Source organism: Podarcis vaucheri, assembly GCF_965113315.1.
Source record: "Podarcis vaucheri genome assembly, chromosome: 13".
NCBI lineage: Eukaryota > Metazoa > Chordata > Lepidosauria > Squamata > Lacertidae > Podarcis > Podarcis vaucheri.
The window spans coordinates 30724763-30743944 of NC_138751.1; the positions used below are offsets into that span (position 1 = coordinate 30724763).

Below are 19182 nucleotides of genomic sequence, written 5' to 3' on the forward strand. Positions count from 1 at the left end.
TTTTTTTATCTTATAGTTTGGAAATGTACATCCAGTTTTTCTTCCATTTAATTTTTTTGGGGAGCCCCAAGAGCCTTAAGCTATAGCTTTTTTAGCTTATACATAAATCCGGCACTGGGGATGACTCACTTGTGGTGATGTGTTATCCCCAAAGGCTTTATAGTTGGAAACCCAGGACTCCTTACTTGCCTGCATCCCCCACACCCCCTACACACCTGGAGGTCGGTGGACGAGTTTCTCTTGCGAGTTTCAAAGATCTCATAAGCTGCATCCCACAGTAACTCAGAGCAGGGCTTTTAGTGCGGCTGCCCCTGTTCTATGGAAGTCTTCCTGGCACCCAGGGACAGGTGTTCAATAACTGCATTTCCTTGAAACAATTAAATACATTTTTTGTTGTTCCAGCAGGCTTTCCCCAGCTGGACCAATGTGGGTTTTCCATGAGCTTGTCAGGCTTCCGGTCATGTTTTAAATGTACCTTTTGTGGTTTTAACTGCTTTGAATTTTCTTATATGCAAATTGCCAAGATGCAGTGGTTTAGAAGGCAATTAATAACTCAGTGACGACGACGACGATCAATAATAATAGTAAGAGAAGAGAAGTTCCAAGGGCAGCACTTGATTCTTCTTGAAGGGAGAGATAACCAGAGGCTTATGGTGTGTCTGTTAATATTTTGAGTTTATTTATAAATGTACAAGTTGAACACAGGTGGAGGCACAGCTTAACCCTCTTACAAGCAGCAAATGCTACCGTCCCACATCAGACTGCTAGAGAGGCAGCCCTCAAAATAGTACTTTCCTGAGTTCAAAGATCTCTCTCTGCCTTCTTCTGAGTCCCAATCACTTACTGTGGTTTCTCTCCCCAACACGGACCTTCCATAACTTGAGGGAATAGGGAAGGCATGCTGCATCACCCAATCTCTCCTGGGTTTCTCCTATTTAGAACATATTTGTGTCTCAAGAGGCCATCTTCTAACATTTGGCTCCTGCTGAGAGACCATTTCCTGAACATCACGAGCTATTAACATTCCTCTGACAAGTCTGAGACTCTGGACAGGTATTGCGTTAAGGCAAACCCCCAGGGATAGCTGTGTTCACAGCAATCTGCTAGAAAACACATGATAATATTCAGTAAGAGTAGATTAAATGGGCCCCTGAGCAGCTGCAGACTGTGTTTACCTCACCACCGAGAAATGACAGAGAGTCCCACAGACAAAGCTAGGGAGGGGCCTGTTGACCAAGTCCCGTGTGAGAAGGCAGTGGGCTTCACACAGGTACCTGGCCACTGTGAGAACAGTAATGCTGGACTAGATAGATAGGCCTTTGGCCTGATCCAACACAACTTTTCTTACATTCATTTAGGCCAGGGTTTCCCAAACTTGCGACTACAGCTGTTTTTGGACTACAACTCCCATCATCCCTAGCTAGCAGGACCAGTGGTCAGGGGGTGATGGGTATTGTAGTGACAAAAACCAGGTGGAAACCTACATTTGGGAAGCCCTGATTTAGGCTCACTCTTCTAGTTCATAGGCAGAGTTTTGTCCCCTCACTTCCTTGAGATCCGTGAGCAACTTTTCTGCAGTCCACATCTCTTTACTCTATACAACAGTCTGAATTATGTGAGTTGATCTGTGGAGGAGGGGGCGGTACGTTGGGCCCTTCAGGCAACTTGGAAACCTACCCACCAGGTGAGATTCAAAGGTTCCAAGTGTCAATCTCTCATGCTGGCCAATGGAAAAGGCTGCTGTTGTGACACCAAGTTGACTGGTGATCGTTGGGGCCTTTCAGGGGTAGAAAGTGGTGGTGGTGTCAGTTTCCGTGGCAATGGAGCACCTTGTGTTATCCCGGTACGTTGACCACTGCCAGAGCTGCGCTTGGCTGATGCAGCCCAGGTTCTTGAGGAGCCGGAGCAGGTCATTGCGGAACTTGACACCTATGAAGGCGTACAGGAAGGGGTTGAGGCAGCAGCGGAAGCACGCCAGGCCGTACGTCACGTCATTGGCCACATCCATGCGCTTGATGTCTTCGCATTTGCCATTGGTGTGGTTGAAGGCTGAGATGGTCTCAGCTAGCACAACGCCATTGTAGGGCAGCTGGAAGAGGACAAAGACTACCATCACGGCGATGAGGACCTTGATCGCCCGGTTCTTCTCGAAGCTACGGGCTTGGAACAAGGTCCTGATGATGACACAGTAGCAGAACGTCATCACTAGGAGAGGCATCAGGAAGCCAAAGAGCATCTGGCAAATCCTGATGCCGGTGCTGAAGGCCAGCAAGTTGTATGCTAGGATGCTGCAGCGTGGCTTCTGTTGCTCAGACTCATAGATGCCCCTGTGGACCAGCTCAGGGATGGCGAGGACGAAAGCTAGGATCCAAATGGAGAGGCAGGTGACCTTGCTGGCGAAAACTCTCTGGGACCGAAGGCGGTGGGCTGAGGGGGCCTGGACAATGGCGAAATACCTGTCGATGCTGATGGAGAGCAGCAGCAACATTCCGCTAAAGAAGCTCATCTGGCAGATGCAATGGATGGCTTTGCAACCAAACTCCTTAAAGACCCAATACTTTGCTGCGCTGAAGGCCCAGAAGGGGAGAGTCAGCAGGAAAAGGATGTCTGCTACGGCGAGGTTGAGGAGGTAGATATCTGTCATCGTCTTGAGCCTCTTGAAGTAGATGTACGTCACCATGACCAGGCAGTTGCCTGCCAGCCCCACAAAACACACAAGGGAGTATACAACGGGTAAGAAAACTGCACGGAATCGCCGGATCTCATCCTTCTTGCAGATGTCTGCATACGCATCGTAGTCAATCGTGACGTTGCTATTGTAGTCGTATTCAGCTGTCACAGTCTGGCTCATGCAGAGCTAGGAGGCAGATAAAAGAATCAGTTACAACTTATATACTGGAGGGGATAACATCTCTGCAGCATTTGCTAAGTGATCCCCCCCCCAAAAAAAAAACCCCAGGAAGCAATCTTCAGATCAGGGGGCACATTCATTGAGGAATTATATCTAGGTATAATTGTTTGATTCGCAGTTTAACTATCATGGCTTCTCAAAAGGATCTAGTGGTCTTAGTAGATCACAAGTAGACCAATTGTGTGATGCAGCAGCAACAAAAATGCTAATAATATTCTAGGCTGCATCAACAGAAGTATAGTGTCCCGGTCAAGGGAAGTAATAGTACCACTCTATTCTGCCTTGGTCAGACCGCACTTGCAGTACTGTGTCCAGTTCTAGGTGCCACAATTTAAGAAGTTGGGATGTGTGCAGAGGAGGGTGACCAAGATGACCAAGGAACTGGAAACCAAGCCTTATGAGGAACGGTTGAAGGAGCTGGGTATGTTTAGCCTGGAAAAGAGGAGACTGGGAGGAGATATGATAGCCATCTCCAAATATCTAAAGGGCTGTCACATGAGGGATAGAGCAAGGTTGTTTTCTCCTGTTCTGGAGGGTAGGATTTGAACCAATGGCTTCAAGTTACAAGAAAGGAGATTTCGACTAAGCACCAGAAAGAACTTTCTGACGGTATGACCTGTTCGACAGTGGAACAGTTTCCCTCAGGAGGTTGCAGACTCTCCTTCCTGGGAAGTTTTTAAGCAGAGGTTGGATGGCCATCTGTCATGGATGCTCTAGTTGAGATTCCTGCATTGCAGGGGGTTGGACTAGATGTCCCTCAGGGTACCCTCAACTCTACAATTCTATGATCCTATGCAGGTGTCCTGGAGGTCATTGCCAGATGAGGGTGCTCTCAGAGCTATCTAGCCACACACACAGACTACAGTTCCAAGGATTTCCTGGGATGAGTGGATGCCCACTTTTAAGTCTCTAGGTTCCACATTAGATGAGCAGCCATTCACACGATTAGTAACTGCATTAAAGGCTGTTTCGAAAGCAAATAGGTATGGGGATGGGGGACCATGAGCTCAGGGGTTCTCCAGATTGGGGAGGGAGGTGCCACAGAGATGGGAGGGTTCATGCCCCAATGCCATCATAGCTAGCCATTCCCAGCCAAGAGTTTGATTAATCCTCTTTGTAAAGTCACCCAAGTTGGAAAGGTTCAAATGTGCACCAAAGGAAGCTTTTCTTTCAATGCAAGTCGCCAGTATGCTACTTAATAGTTCGATTACATTCCCTGTGCCAAGTTACAGGGAACCAGGCAGAGGGCCTTCTTGGTAGTGGCGCCCGCCCTGTGGAACACCCTCCCACCAGATGTCAAAGAGAAAAATAACTACCAAACTTTTAGAAGACATCTAAAGGCAGCCCAGTTCAGGGAAGCTTTTAATATTGGAAGCCGCCCAGAGTGGCTGGGGGGACCCAGCTAGATGGACCAGGTATAAATAATAAATTATGATCATGATTATGATTATGATTATTAATAAGTGAGATGAACTGAAACTGAAGTGAGGACAGCCGTTGCCCTGCTGACTATCTGCGATGTAGATAAAAACCCTACAATACAGGACTGAGATTGGAGCAAATAAGAGCTACTGTCTCTGTTGCTCATCCCTGCAGCCCCAAGTGAAGAGAGTATTAGAGAAGAGGGTAAATAGTGTGGTCTCAAGAAGAACACTCTGCAGGGGCACTGGGGTGTGTGTGTGTGCGTGTGTGTGTTGGGACAACAGAAGTGGGTTCTGTGTTTTGGGGGCAGGCTTATAAGACATCTGTTTGGCTTCCTGTGCACACTTCCTTTCAAATTTCAGCACTTGGCCCAATCCAGATTTGGTTTGAAGGGCAAAAGGGTTAAAACGCCCCTGCTCCCCATCAGATTCTCAGTATGAGCCCCACCATAGTGGCTGATTATTTAACAAATCTGCCGTGTAAGGACTGAATAAAGTCACACCCTGTTTGACCTTCAAGTCCCTTTCTCTCTGACACTGTAGCACAGTGGTTCTCCATCAGCTAAGTACTGCAGACCCCCTGTTTTGCAAAAGCCAAGCCACATGGACCCCCTATTTTCAAAAACTTTGATATCTCTCTAGTAGATGGCGCCACAGATCCCCTGGGTGGGTTACGTCAACTCCCTGGAGTCTGTGAACCACCAGTTGGGAACCACTTCTGTAGAACCATTTTTTCTCCCACCCACCAAGACAGGATGACTTCTACATAAAGGGAATTTTCAGTGTGCGACATTTGAAAGCATTTTTATTTTGCAGAAAATGCTTGCCACCTGGCAGGCATATGCTTACAGACACTAAGCTTTCCAGGAATTGTATAGCCAAGCAAAAATTACATTGCCAGAAAAAGAGGAAATGTATTGCCTAGAAATGCGCTGTTGACACAGACGTGCATGCAAAATGCACAGGCTAATTTATATTTATAGATGCAAAGGCAGAAATAACTAGTGGTACCTCGGGTTACATACACTTCAGGTTACATACCCTTCAGGATGCAGACTCCGCTAACCCAGAAATAGTACCTCGGGTTAAGAACTTTGCTTCAGGATGAGAACAAAAATTGTGCTCTGGCAGCCTGGCAGCAGCAGGAGGCCCCATTAGCTAAAGTGGTGCTTCAGGATAAGAACAGTTTCAGGTTAAGAACGGACCTCCGGAATGAATTAAGCACTTAACCCGTGGTACCACTGTATTGCCATGTTCATATAGATGTTCATAGAGCAATTCACTCTGACGTAGCTATCTGCACTGTGCCAGCTCAGTTTGCTGCCCTGGTGCTCCCACGTGATGGGCAATGTTGGGGCCCCCTCCTGCGCTCGCCTTTTAAAGTTTTTTTTTAACCTTTAAATTGGACTTGGACTGGGCACCCTCTACAATAAAATCGTAGAGTTGGAAGGGACCCTGAGGGTCATCTAGTCCAACCCCCTGCAATTCAGGAATCTCAGCTAAAGCACCTCTGCTTTAAAAACCTCCAATGAATGAATGGGCAAGAGTATTGTTGGCCCAGAAATGGAAGCAAGAAGAAATACCGACAAAAGAAGAATGGCAGACGAAATTAATGGACTACGCAGAATTGGACAAAATGACAGGAAGAATTCGAAACTGTGGGACCAGAGATTCACAGATGATTGGAAGAAATATACAAATTATTTGAAGAGCAACTGTAATAAAAAAATTACGCTAGTAGGACTACAAGAAGTTTTGTAAGGAGGAATATATGAAATATTGCAAAGAAAAGAAAGAAGAGAGATATTAGTTATGATATTTTCATGTAATAGTGAAAGTAGGAAATGTAAATTAAGTGGGAAAGATTGGAAAATTTTCAGATGTGATTGATGGAAGTCAAAAAAATTGAATAAGATATAAAAGTATGCTTAATAATTGTTGAAAATGATATGTTAAATAACTAATAAAAATATTTAAAACAAAACAAAACAAAAAAAACCTCCAAGGAATGAGAGTCCACCACCTCCCGAGGAAGACTGTTCCACGGTCGAATAGAGAATTGTCCTCAGTAAAAAGAGGCACATGGGGATCACTAAAATGAGTTTATGGCAGGGTTATCAACTTCGGGGGGGGGGGGACAACTGATGCAAATCAATGGGGAGAAACAACACCTCTATCTTTAGGGAATGTGTGCCATTTTCAGATGGAACAACAATTCATGACAGTGCTTAAAGTTTTGAAAATTGCCACATTTGGGCCTGTGAGATACCAAGGAGGAAATTCTGATTAGGACATGTGAGCGTTGCCTTATGAAGGGTCACGTGCGACTGGTTCATTCCTTTTTGAGGATGTCGTCATAGGCAGAAGAGGTTCTCTTTTTCAAACTTGGAGTTTCTCACCCCACATAAGGACAATGTGATGTGCAGTGCTTACACCAAAGTTTCCCAACGAAATAAAATAAAAATGAAGGTTGCTTCCTTAGCTACTGGCACAGTTAACTGAGATAGAGCAGAATCCTATAGCTGCCTACTTTTGAATTCAACAGGACCTGCTCCCAGGCAGTAGCTGGGCCACAGTTGTGTCTTAGGAACTGAGCTAGAAATCATGTAATTCCTGCTTCAGATCTTATCCCTATCATGAGCTCAGCAGGTGTGGGTGTTAAATGAGCCACTCTTTCTCAGTTCTTTATCTGCAGTATACAGATAATAACATTGATCTCCTGCCAAGAGCTGTTGTGTAGAGATTACAGTATTGATAATGTGGGTGAAACACCTTAAAACACTCAGAAAATGCTACATACACTAAACATCATTACACAAAATGTTCTGGGGATGGTGGTGGAAATATTTCAAAAACAAAGGTGTGTCTGCACCAGCTGTTTCACTCACAATAAAAAGCTAACGCAAAGGTAGTGCATGGAATTCCCCTTTCAAAGGTTGATGGACTCCAGCTCCCATCATCCTTGCTGGTTGGGGCTGATGGGAGTTGGAGTCCAACCCCATCTGGAGGGCACCCCTTCCAGTATTCCTGGTTTATGTGATCTATACCTGGTCTTGGACAGCAGTCCAGATTAGGGTCCCGTTGCTGGGTTTTGCCCTGAGAAAGTACCTGTTTCATGGAACGAATATGTTTTCAAGTACATTTCTCATGGTGCTGAACCGACACCACCAGGGACTTGATCCTGCTGGCGAAGTTCAGAATGAGAAGATTGTGCGGGACTAAATCTAACGGAGAAGAGGCATCAGAACCGCCATTGCAAGTGATATGGTCTGGAGTGCCTATCTGTGAATATATTTAAGGGTGGGAAAGTATATACTCACTCACTCATTTATTTATTTATTTATTTATTTATTTATATTTTGCATCTTAAAAAGCAGAGACATCACCTTGCCAATAAAGGTCCGTATAATTAAAGCTATAGTTTTCCCAGTAGTGATGTATGGAAGTGAGAGCTGGACCATAAAGAAGGCTGATTGCCAAAGAATTGATGCTTTTGAATTATGGTGCTGGAGGAGACTCTTGAGAGTCCCATGGACTGCAAGAAGATCAAACCTCTCCATTCTGAAGGAAATCAGCCCTGAGTGCTCACTGGAAGGACAGATCCTGAAGCTGAGGTTCCAATACTTTGCCCACCTCGGGAGAAGAGAAGAGTCCCTGGAAAAGACCCTGATGTTGGGAAAGATGGAGGGCACAAGGAGAAGGGGACAACAGAGGACGAGATGGTTGGATAGTGTTCTCGAAGCTACCAGCGTGAGTTTGACCAAACTGTGGGAGGCAGTGGAAGACAGGAGTGCCTGGCGTGCTCTGGTCCATGGGGTGACGAAGAGTCGGACACGACTAAACGACTAAACAACAACAACAACAACAACAACATTTTGCCTTTTCTCCAAGAAGCTCAAGGTAGCATACATGGGGCTGATACCCTGGGCAACCAGGGTTCAAATCCTCACTCAGCCCATGAAGCTCACTTGAGCAACCCAGACAGATGGGTGGGGTACAAAAAAGAAAAGTATTGTCATTGTCATGATCATCTTGGGACAGTTGCTATCTCTTAGTCTGCCTCACAGGGTTGCTGTGAGGATAAAATGGCATGCGGAGAGATGCACGTAAACCACCTTGAGCTTCCTGGAGGAAAAGTGAGATAGAAATGCAAGAATAAATTAAGAAAGCAAGCTGAGAATGCTTGGGAAATTCAAGTTCTGCAAATTGAACTGCCCTGATTCTCACTTCCTAGACCTAGGTGTGGATTAGGGCTTCATTATCCTTTGGATTTTGCATTGCTTGGGATTTTGTGACGCAATTCGTGGCATTAAGGGGGGGGAGCAACTCCCCCAAAGCATGTGTATTTCTGACTAAAATACCTCAAGAAAGGTGTAAAATATGTATCAGCTAGGTACTTTGTCATAAAGCAGTATTTCAATACAAATTTTAGCGCAGATTAATGCGGGGAAATGCTGGGAAAGACTTAGGAACGAACATATGCAAAATTGACATGAACCCCAACCAAAAATCTATCCATCCCTTGGCGCACCAATCTTTGGCAGCAGAGAAGTAACCATAAGGAAGGTCATTATGAGTTCTGTCATCGTGCTAAACCATAATTAGCACAAGCCATGGTCTGTTCATGCACTTCGAACCATGGTTTCTGATTCAGGATAGCTGGTCTCTCACAAACTATGGTCTATCAGCTCAGACATCGCACCAAACCATAGCTAAGTGTCCATCATCCCTTTGGTTAACTTTGGCATGATGTCTGCACTCTTAAGATAACAGGTTTTAAAAGCCTGTTTTGTGGTCAAAAGCTCTCCCACCACTCAGAAAAGGGTGATTCCAAATCCCTCTGCCACTTGTGGGTGACCACAGCATGTGATCTGTGATTCATGTCTTTACAGTCCCTTGCTATGTCACATGGGAAGCTGGTGTGTGTATTTCCCTGACATTTGCACTGGAAATTCCAGACAATGAAAACAACACACTGGGGTTGCCCATTTTCAAAAGTGGAAGAGGCATAATATTCCAGGACTAAGTCTGAGCAGTGCTAGATTTACGTATAAGCTAAACAAGCTATAGTTTATATAGTTTAAGGCCCCACTCTCTTGAGGGCCCCCAAAAAATATAAAGGAAAAAACCACACCTGAATGTACATTTCCAAAATATAAGATAAAAAACAAATAAAATAAAACATACAGTAAGTAATGGGCCCTGCCTGCTAGCCTGCTCCCTAAAATATCACTGGTTTGCTCCTTTCTATACATAGGGTGCCTACATTCTGCATGGACTGGTTGCATGGCAACATGTGCAAATGGCTTTAGATACAGCGGTACCTCGGGTTAAGAACTTAATTTGTTCTGGAGGTCCATTCTTAACCCGAAACTGTTCTTAACCTGAAGTACCACTTTAGCTAATGGGGCTTCCCGCTGCCGCCACGCAATTTCTGTTCTCATCCTGAGGTAAAGTTCTCAACCCGAGGTACTATTTCTGGGTTAGCGGAGTCTGTAACCCGAGGTACCACTGTACCTATTAGGTCCATAAATTACCATGTAGCATATATTGAACACAAAAAACAGTGACAATTTGTTGTTGACAAAGGACAGCTGGGCATCTAAAGGGCCCCATGACCTTCAGTAGCTTAGGGCCTCATCAAACCTAAATCTGGTCTGAGAAATGGTTCGGTTTAGGGTAGGGGTAGGGAGGATGGAGATGGAGAAGGAAAAGGGTCAGTGGGAAGGGGGGGTTGGAGAAAGGGACAGGAACTGCTGGGGACTTTGCTGGTGTGTTTTGTTGCAAAAATAGCAAGGAGAGGCAGAGCAAAAGAGAGAGGAATGGGATCTGTAGTGAGTGAGGGAGGGAGAAGGGGCATGTACTGCACACATGGCGGGCGTGAGGCGTGGCAGAGGAGCAGAGAGAAAGAACCGCAGCGGGTTGGGAGGTGAACCGGCCACTCAAAGTTTAAAAGGGAAAACACACCGAGCTCTGAGGCCTGCAAGAAAACCTTGCGGTGGGCTTGTGAGCGAGGGCTCCTACCACATCCTGTGGGTGGACCTGCAGAAGGAGCATCGCCCAAAGAGAAAGGAAGGAGAGGCAGCCCACCACCAAACACCTCCACCCTCTCCCTTGAATGTGTGTGTGTGTGTGTGTGTGTGAGTGAGTGAGAGAGAGAGCCTGTATGAAAGTGAGAAAGATGCGGGAATGAGGGAAAGAGGAGCTCCAGAGTCAACCTCAGTTCACAACTTAGCAACACGCCTTTCTTCAGAGGTGGGAATAAAATGCACCTTGAGATGGTTGCCCAGGAGGGATGGGAAAAGCTGTCCCTTTTCCGTTTCCCATTTTTCCAATCTAAACTTCAGTTCTCTACATTTCCACAATCTTAATAATAAAAATAATAATAATGTATCTATTTATACCCCGCGCCCATCTGGCTGAGTTGCCCCAACCACTGTAGGCAGCTTCCAACACATATAAATAATAATAATAATAAAACGTCAAACATTAATAATAACAATCTGATCCTATATTTAAAAAATCACAATAACTTTAAAAATAAACAACTTATATCCAATAAAGCGATATTCAATATTCCATTGAAATTCAATAGTAAGCAGTAAAATTTAACATCAGCAAATCGTAATTAAACAGTTTACACTTATCAATTACAATAAAGAATTACTAATCTATAACCAATAAAAATAGTCCTCATAAAAATTCAACAGCGTTTTAGCTCAGATTTCTCCTAATGAGCACATTCTTGGGTATGCGGTTTTGCTAATTTTTGCAATGCCCCCTAAAATCATTCATCTCTGTAGGTTATATTTTAGTAATGTATGCACCCACCTGCACACTTGACTTGAGTATATGCATTTTTGTACACATTGCTTGGCTGGAGAACGGTTTGGCAAGATTCTGAGAAGTGTGGGTTTCAAAGGATGGCTATGGTTTGGTGCATGTATCTCTGCATAGCATGCGGTCCAGCTAGGCTCGCCTTTAAATGCAAGCCAAATCAAATTTCTATTGCCCAGTGGCCATTTGTCAAGCACCCTGAACCTTTAATCCTTCCCATTCCCCAACTTCTTCCCTTTACTGACATGAGAAGGTGGAGCAAGGGAACATGCAACAGACTCTGTATCAAATGACTTCACCCCACCCCACAGCAGCAGTGCTCAAGGGACACCGGCCGTTTGGGTCAGCTCCTTACCTGGAAAAGGAGAGGCAAGTTCAAAACGATGACCGCTCTCAGCTTTTTATCTAGAGGAGGGAAACACAATGCACACAGTGACACAGAAAACGGCTGGGACGACACAGGACATGAAGAGAAGGCAGCCTTGCAAATTTAAGTGACGGCTGAAATATCGTGGTCTTTCAGCAAAGTTGTTCATGCCCACTCTGAAATGCTTATAGAAAAGTCTGCAATGAGGACAGATCATGGGTTAGCTGTGATAAACAGGGCTGTGATTTGGGATTTGTTTTCGTAGAGGGGAGCAGGTGGTTTCTAAGGTTCAAAAGTGGTTTCACTGGATGGCTGATTCGAAGGGGGAGTTGTAGACGATGGCCGCACCACCACTCCAGGCAAATTATATTGCTGGCAGGTGTCTCCCCATCATAGCTGCTGCTTCCCCCAACCCCTGCTCCCCCTCAGCCTCAAGGATGGCAGTTGCAAGGCCAGAGTTGGCCCTAGGGTAGCTGTTGCTGACACCTATCCTATGGTCGCCAAAGCTTGTGACCATAAGACAGGAGGTTTGCAAGTCCAAAACTGTGCTTTGCATTGTGCCCAGAAAACTACAAAAAGCTGTTCCGAAAGCAGCTTTCCAAGCAAGCATGAGCTCTGAATCATCTTATCTAAAGCAGTTTGCCCAGTTCATTCCTTAATTTCCCCCCTTGTGATTTATATTATATTAGTATTATTTACAACAGAAAACAGAACTGACATCATTCAAACTCGACATTGCTGGGGGAAAATACGTATATGTTTATTTTTCCTATCAAAGTGGCATCTCATTCAGAAGTATGTGCCATTGAGCATGCACAGAAAGCCTCACTTATCACTGAGAGCGTAGGTCTTTAGAGATTAGTGGCTTCCTGTTCAGAAAAGATAGTCTGCGCCTCTATACCCCCTGGCTTTAGAAATAACACACTTCTTTGAGAGCGGGGTGGAGTTTATCTCTTTTAACAGAAGAGATTTTTAACATGAATAAATCAAAATACCACATTGTGGTCCTTTCCTGTGTCTTATAATTTAAAATTTGGGCTTCTCCTAACAGCTGTCCTGGGAGCCAAGGCAAGGCAGCAAGTAACACAGTCTGTTCACTGAAACACACACCTTCCAAGGAAGGAGAGATGACAGGGCTTTTAAACCTGACCCCCCCTCCACTTGGAAGCCCTTGCCCCCATTCCCAGATGGGCGTCTGAGCACAAGGCTGCCATCATTTAATGGCAAGCGAATTCTACTTTGCACATGCCCAGAAACACACTGCCATTGTGCTTGTTTCCAAGTAGCCTTGGAGCTAGAAACAGGTGCAGAGGCTTGCTTCTGACTCAATTTGAACCCTGAAGTTGAGGTTGAGAGAGAGAAAGAGGACTTACCTCTGTCCATGGCCTTTTGCTAACTTGCCACGAAACCAGACAATGACAGCTAGTGAAAGGGAGCTTAGAATGATGCTGTGCGAAGAGCAATTTATAGGAACTTCCTTTCTTTTCTTTTTTTTTCTTTTTGGCTCAGCCCTCATACTCTTGCAAGGACGGAGCACATGATGCGTTGTGCTAAGAGGCTGAGATTTTACTTGCTGTTCCTTCTCCTGCCTGGAGCACAGCCTCAGTGAGGGGGCCCTTGATAGCCTCAGGTGTTTCCTGCTGCCCTGAGAGAATGCAGATGGCCCAAGTGATAAGGGGATCTTTGCCCTTTTCGAGAAGAAGAACCTACAGAATGAATTGTTGCAAGTCATCCTCTGGCAAAGGGTGAAAAATGGCTTTCTCTGTGGTCTCCAAGGAACAGGTGTCACATATATTTATATTCTTACGAGCCCCCGCTTTTCACCCAGGAAGGCCCACAAAGCGCGCAAGGACCACCAGAGGAGGGGAAGCACCGCTTGCAATAAGTAACTTGCCTCTGTCCCCAAACAGAGTTTTCTTTCTTCTAGAAACCAAACATTGGACAAAAAGGCACGCTGCCCACATCTGTGATCCTCTATCTATTTTTGCTGGTCCTGCCACAAAGTGACTTCCAGAAGAAGAATAAAGCAATAAAAAAATAAAAAATAAAAAAATGAGATTAAAGACAAACCCAGGGCACATGAAAACACCATCCTGCTCCATCTAGGTCAGGTTAGTGCCTCGTAAGGATGAGCAAATCTGTTCGAGCTTTACCTCAGTGTGTGTTTAGGCGTTTAGTCGTGTCTGACTCTTCGTGACCCCATGGACCAGAGCACGCCAGGCACTCCTGTCTTCCACTGTCTCCCACAGTTTGGTCAAACTCGTAGCATCGAGAACACCGTCCAACCATCTCATCCTCTGTCGTCCCCTTCTCCTTGTGCCCTCCATCTTTCCCAACATCAGAGTCTTTTCCAGGGAGTCTTCTCTTCTCATGAGGTGGTCAAAGTACTGAAGCCTCAGCTTCACGATCTGTCCTTCCAGTGAGCACTCAAGGCTGATTTCCTTCAGAATGGAGAGGTTTGATCTTCTTGCAGTCCATGGGACTCTCAAGAGTCTCCTCCAGCACCATAATTCAAAAGCATCAATTCTTTGGCGATCAGCCTTCTTTATGGTCCAGCTCCCACTTCCACACATCTCTACTGGGGAAACCATAGCTTTAACGATATGGACCTTTGTTGGCAAGGTGATGTCTCTGCTTTTTAAGCTGTTAGGAGACTCCTATTCCCTCCCCAGAATTACAATTCCCCGCATTCCCTCTGATTGTTAAGCCACTTTAGAAATTGTAGTTTGGTGCCTCCCCACAACTCTTAGCATCCCTTAACAAACTACAGCTCCCAGGATTCTTTGGGGGAAGCTGTATGTTTAACCAACATAGTTAAAGCAGAATAAGAATAAGAATAAGAAGCAAGGCCAGTACAAGAAAAGCAACTCAGGTAACATATCAAAGGCTTCGGGAACTGAAAATGTTTTTGCCTGGATTAAAAAAGGTCTCAAGTAGGGATTTATTGTGGCATTGTATGCATTGTGCCTTCCAGTTATTTTTTAAAATCATAGTTTAATAATTATTGTAAGTGTTGAGAGTGAATTTCTGTTTAATTATCATTTGCTGATCTTTTGAGAGTTAATTTTATTCCTGTTATAAGAAGGTCTCAAATATAGAATAAATGTTCATAAATGTACAAGGCAAACACATACCTAAGTATATGTCAGAGACGTGGCTGAATCGAAAGCCTGGGAAGTGTCTGACTCTGGAGATGAAGGAATGCCAGTACAGAGGGAGCCAGAGTCTGACTCTGGAGACGAGGGTTTGCAGCCACAGACAGAGCAGGAGTGGGTTAGTTAAGCCCCCCTTCATCAAGAGTTCCCAGACTCAGATAGAGCAGCAGACTCAGAAAGATCACAGGCAGAGGGGGGGGGGAGGAGATAGACGGCATTGAGGGGGTTGCTATGCAACCAGGAGGGAGGCAGTATTTAGAGGGCTCTTCATTTGAAAGCGGGGTTGGGGGAAACCCACCCACTTTCTCCCCAAAGCAGAAGAGTTGAAAGGGTTAAAAGAGAGGAAGGACTGGACTTTGGCACCCTTCATGCTGCAAAAAGGGCAGAGACTCAGAGTGACCAACTCATAGATAAGAGTGGCAGGCCCAAAACCGCTCTCTGGATGTTAATTGTAAATAAACATACCATAAAACTGCCAGAGACTCATTAATTCTTATCGGAGCTTTCTTGCCTGCCTGAGATCATTACAGTACATACACCACGTGTCTGAAATAGCACAGGAGAGCAATCCTGAAGCCATTTTGACTCTCCCAAATTGACCTCAAATATTTCTCTGCAAGGAGGAAGGAAACGGGAAAAGCTTTCCAATTGTATTTGGACTGTAGGGACGTACATTTCCCTGCAAAAACAGTCTGGCAAGTATCTGTTAAGCTGAGCAAACTATCAATATGTGTAAGAGATTCAAGAGTATTTACCATCTCAAAGGAATGGCCAGGCTGCCCAGAAAATGCAATCAAGTAAGGCATTATCAGGTATCCTGGCAGACAGGAGAGAAGCAACACTCGGAATTCTACTGGAGACCTTCTGTGATGTTTTGAGCAGGGGCGTAGGAAAGGGGGGTGGAGGGGCTGGGCTGCCCCAGGTGCTATCATGGAAGGGGGGTGACAAATTATCAAGGAACAATTACTGCCCTACTAGGGCGGTTCATTAAAAACTTTTTTTTTAAAAAATGCCTGCTGCAAAGGTCTTATTTTACCACACTAGGGATTATATAGCTCAGGTTAAGTACTTAATTCGTTCCGGAGCTTCCTTCTTAACCTGAAACTGTTCTTAACCTGAAGCACCACTTTAGCTAATGGGGCCTCCTGCTGCTGCCGCGCCGCCAGAGCCCGATTTCTGTTCTCATCCTGAAGCAAAGTTCTTAACATGAAGCACTATTTCCGGGTTAGTGGAGTCTGTAACCTGAAGCGTATGTAACCTGAGGTACCACTGTATATGAAATTTCATGCATATCAGTTAATATCTTGGCCCTCCTCCACGAAAATAGCTGTTTACTTGGCCGTTTTCCTATGTCGTGAAGGCTGAAATTTCCCCAAGGCTGGATTATTTACTTCTGTGTGCTTGTGTATCTGTGTATCCCTTGTATCTGTTAGGGACTATTCTCTTGCCTTTCCTTTGATATCTATGCTAATGATTACTGCTGCCGTTTTAATTTTAGAGAAAGTGTTTAATTAAAAAAGGATCTGTACTATAGAATAACAGTGGTAACAATACATTGAAGACAAGTAAATATTTTGGGGAGGGTGGTCCCAGAACCCTAGTGCCACCATGTCAAAGATGATAAAATGGGCAGACTTTGGTACTCTTTTGTCCTCCCCTCCCCCAATCTCTTTCTCTCTATCTGAGCTGGCTCCCTGCCTGTTACGTTATATGCAGGGAAACCCATGTGGAGTCCCTCTCTGTGTAAAGTCTTCAAGCTGTCCCTGCGCATGCCTGACAAATCTGTCCCATTGTCAAAATTTATCTTCCCTCCCCACCTCCAGTCTCCCTTGTTCTGTGTCCTGGCTGAGGGGAAAACAGAAGATGGATGGCCATCGGTCAGGGATGGTCTAGTTGAGATTCCTGCATTGCCCCCGTGGTTTGGCTAGAAGACCCTCAGGGGTCCCTTCCAACTCTACAATTCTCTGGTGCAGATTTTTAGGTACAAGTTGGATGCAAGGGGTGCATAGGATTGCAGCCCATCTATTGCACCGTCGGCTCGGGAATAAGTCCCACTGATCATGATAAGACTAGATTGCTGCTGTGCAGTCCTGTTTTTTAAATAAATGTTTTCCTTTTCAGATAATACAGAGCATGGTGAAATCATAATAAATAAAACCTCCCCTTCAGTAGTTTCAAGCACTACTACAGGTTCCACATAATATCTGGACTGCATTGTTTACTGTGACAGCACTTGCACTTTGGAACTCCCCGCCTATTGCAACAAAGCATGTGCCTTTGCTAGACTCTTTTCGGGCACCTGCTAAAAGCATTCTTCTTTAGGCAAGCATACCTAGATGCTTAGGAAGTTGAAGTAATTTTAATCTTAATATTTTAGCTTTTGTAAGCTTTAAAGTGGGGTTGTTAATTTTTCTTGATTTTACTGCTGTGGTGTTTGTTTTGGTAAACCACTTTGCAGGTTTTTTAAAAATAAATTTTATTAAATAAACAATAAATATAAATAAAATAACACAAGCCAAAACACAATCCACCCTGTAGATTTAAGTATCTGTCCATAGTTGCCTACTTGTTACCAGAGGCCCAGAATCCACATTCCGTTGTAAGAAAATATGAAATAATGTAAAACCATGTTTGCAGGCAAAAAATCAGTCTATCAATCAATGTGTGGGGGCTGACAAGAAATTTTCTGCACCAGGTACCACCTGACCTCCCTACACCTCTGGTTTTGGGGGGTGGTCTTGGGGTACAGGGTGGGCAGTTTCAAAAGTATAGTAACTATGTGAGGGGTAAACTGCAGGGCCCAGAATCCCTTGAGGGAATGTTATAGAAAAAATTAGGGGTTTGGCTTTTGCTGCCCAACTCCTGAAGGGATTGAGTCCACTAAGTCCATGATCGGTCAGAGATGAACAGATGGAGACAAGGCAGATCTTTATTTTTCTGTTGCAACAGAGTTCCCTCCCCTCCTTGCAAGGAGGTAAGAGAGAACCTGAACAATGGTGTGCAAGCCCCTATAAATTCCCAGCAACCCTTCACAAACCACAGCCACCAGAAGTCTGAATTTGTTTAAAAGCTATGGCGTGTTCACCATCAACACTTTCAGAGTCTCCCCTGGTTTAGATGAAAAGGAGAAAGAGGGCTTAAGTGTCATCAACATGCTGATGACTTGTATTCACTCCAAATCCCCAGACAACTTTGCTCACTGTATGTATATGTGTGGGAGAACTGGGGGCGGCAGTTTTCAGGTAGAGAGAGAGAGAGAGAGAGAGAGAGAGAGAGAGAGAGAGAGAGAGTTTTGTGGCTGCCATGTGAGAATCAGTCTTGGGAGTGGGGCACAGAGGTATGCCGTAACTTTGGGAGAAATGACTGCCCTTCATGACTAGCCCTGTAGGTCTGCATGCCTCTTCCTTAGCTCTCGCTGCCTCCCTTTATGGCACGTTTATTTGGGCAATTGGTATACCACTTCATGTTTCGAAAGAAAACCTCTAAGCAGTTTGCACGCTCTTAAAAAAAAACCCCACAAAATAAAATACGGCAAAATTCACACTCTAGAGGGGCACAGATATCAGGATGAGAAATCTTCTAAAAGCATCAATATAAACTGAAACAACACACACAGGGGGACCATAAAAACCATGAGCAAATCCAAAATATGCCAGAGGCAGCTAGCCCTCCTTCACCACACGCAAAAAAGCGTCTACAGAGGTAACGGCAACACCCTCACTTTTGCTGCTGTTGCCCTAGCTTAAAGATGAGGCAAAATCACACACTCCTCCAGAAAAATGGGTAACCATGGGGCAATTATAGTGTATCTTAGTGTGGCCCACACTAAGCAAGCGGTTTGTTTGTTTGCTTATTTATATATATTAGACCCCTCCCCTTTAACCCCCATCTTTTGCAACAAGTTTGTTTGCTTAGAATAAAACAATTAAAATATGTGTTAATTACTTTCAAGGACCTTTGAGGACTTGGGCAGTTACTGAAATTTAGCCGTTGAAGCAGCAGGAGGAGAAAACCACAACCTCCTCAGGGGAAATGCCATGAAGGAAGACCCTTTTCACCTTGCTCCCTATGGGAAGCATGGTTACAGAGAGTGTCCCGTGAGTGATTTTACCAGCTCGCCATGAAAATTTGCTTCTGGTGATTGCTATCGCTCTGCACGGCTGCGGCCTGATTTGCCCTTTTCTTTATCTGTTAAACGCTGAAAGATTCATTCAATGGTTTAGCAACTGCTTTACTCCATAACCGCAGAGCCATATCTTGCAGAAGAAACAGGTGTATTATCTATCTTCTAGAGATTTTTTTTTAAAAAAAGAAAAATTAAAAACCACTTCCAGGAAATGGATCTTAAAGGTTCTGCACCGAGTATGCATGAACAGGAAGTTGTAAAAATGTCTAACCCACAAGAACAATACTGTACAACCTTGTGCATAAGAGATCTTGGCCGGTCACGATTCATTTATAGCCGCAGTGGGTTGGAGTCAGGCAAAGCTA

The 19182-nt window shown here is 44.7% G+C and overlaps 1 protein-coding gene across 1 annotated transcript; it reads right to left on the bottom strand.

Annotated features, from left to right (window-relative positions):
• Positions 1–656: 656 nt before the first annotated feature.
• CCR7 (C-C motif chemokine receptor 7) lies at positions 657–13075 on the bottom strand. Its single transcript, XM_082197370.1, has 3 exons — positions 12910–13075; positions 11525–11574; positions 657–2857 (listed from the first exon to the last, which is right to left on the bottom strand). The coding sequence occupies exons 1-3, from the start codon at positions 12917–12919 to the stop codon at positions 1781–1783; spliced, it is 1137 nt and encodes a 378-aa protein (XP_082053496.1). The 5' UTR covers positions 12920–13075; the 3' UTR covers positions 657–1780.
• Positions 13076–19182: the final 6107 nt, after the last annotated feature.

Excerpts from the sequence above, each read along its gene's own strand:
- CCR7 (XM_082197370.1), bottom strand. Across the intron at positions 2,858-11,524 it reads ACTTGCCTCTCCTTTTCCAG|CTCTGCATGAGCCAGACTGT; the intron begins GTAAGGAGCTGA and ends TCTGCCTCCTAG.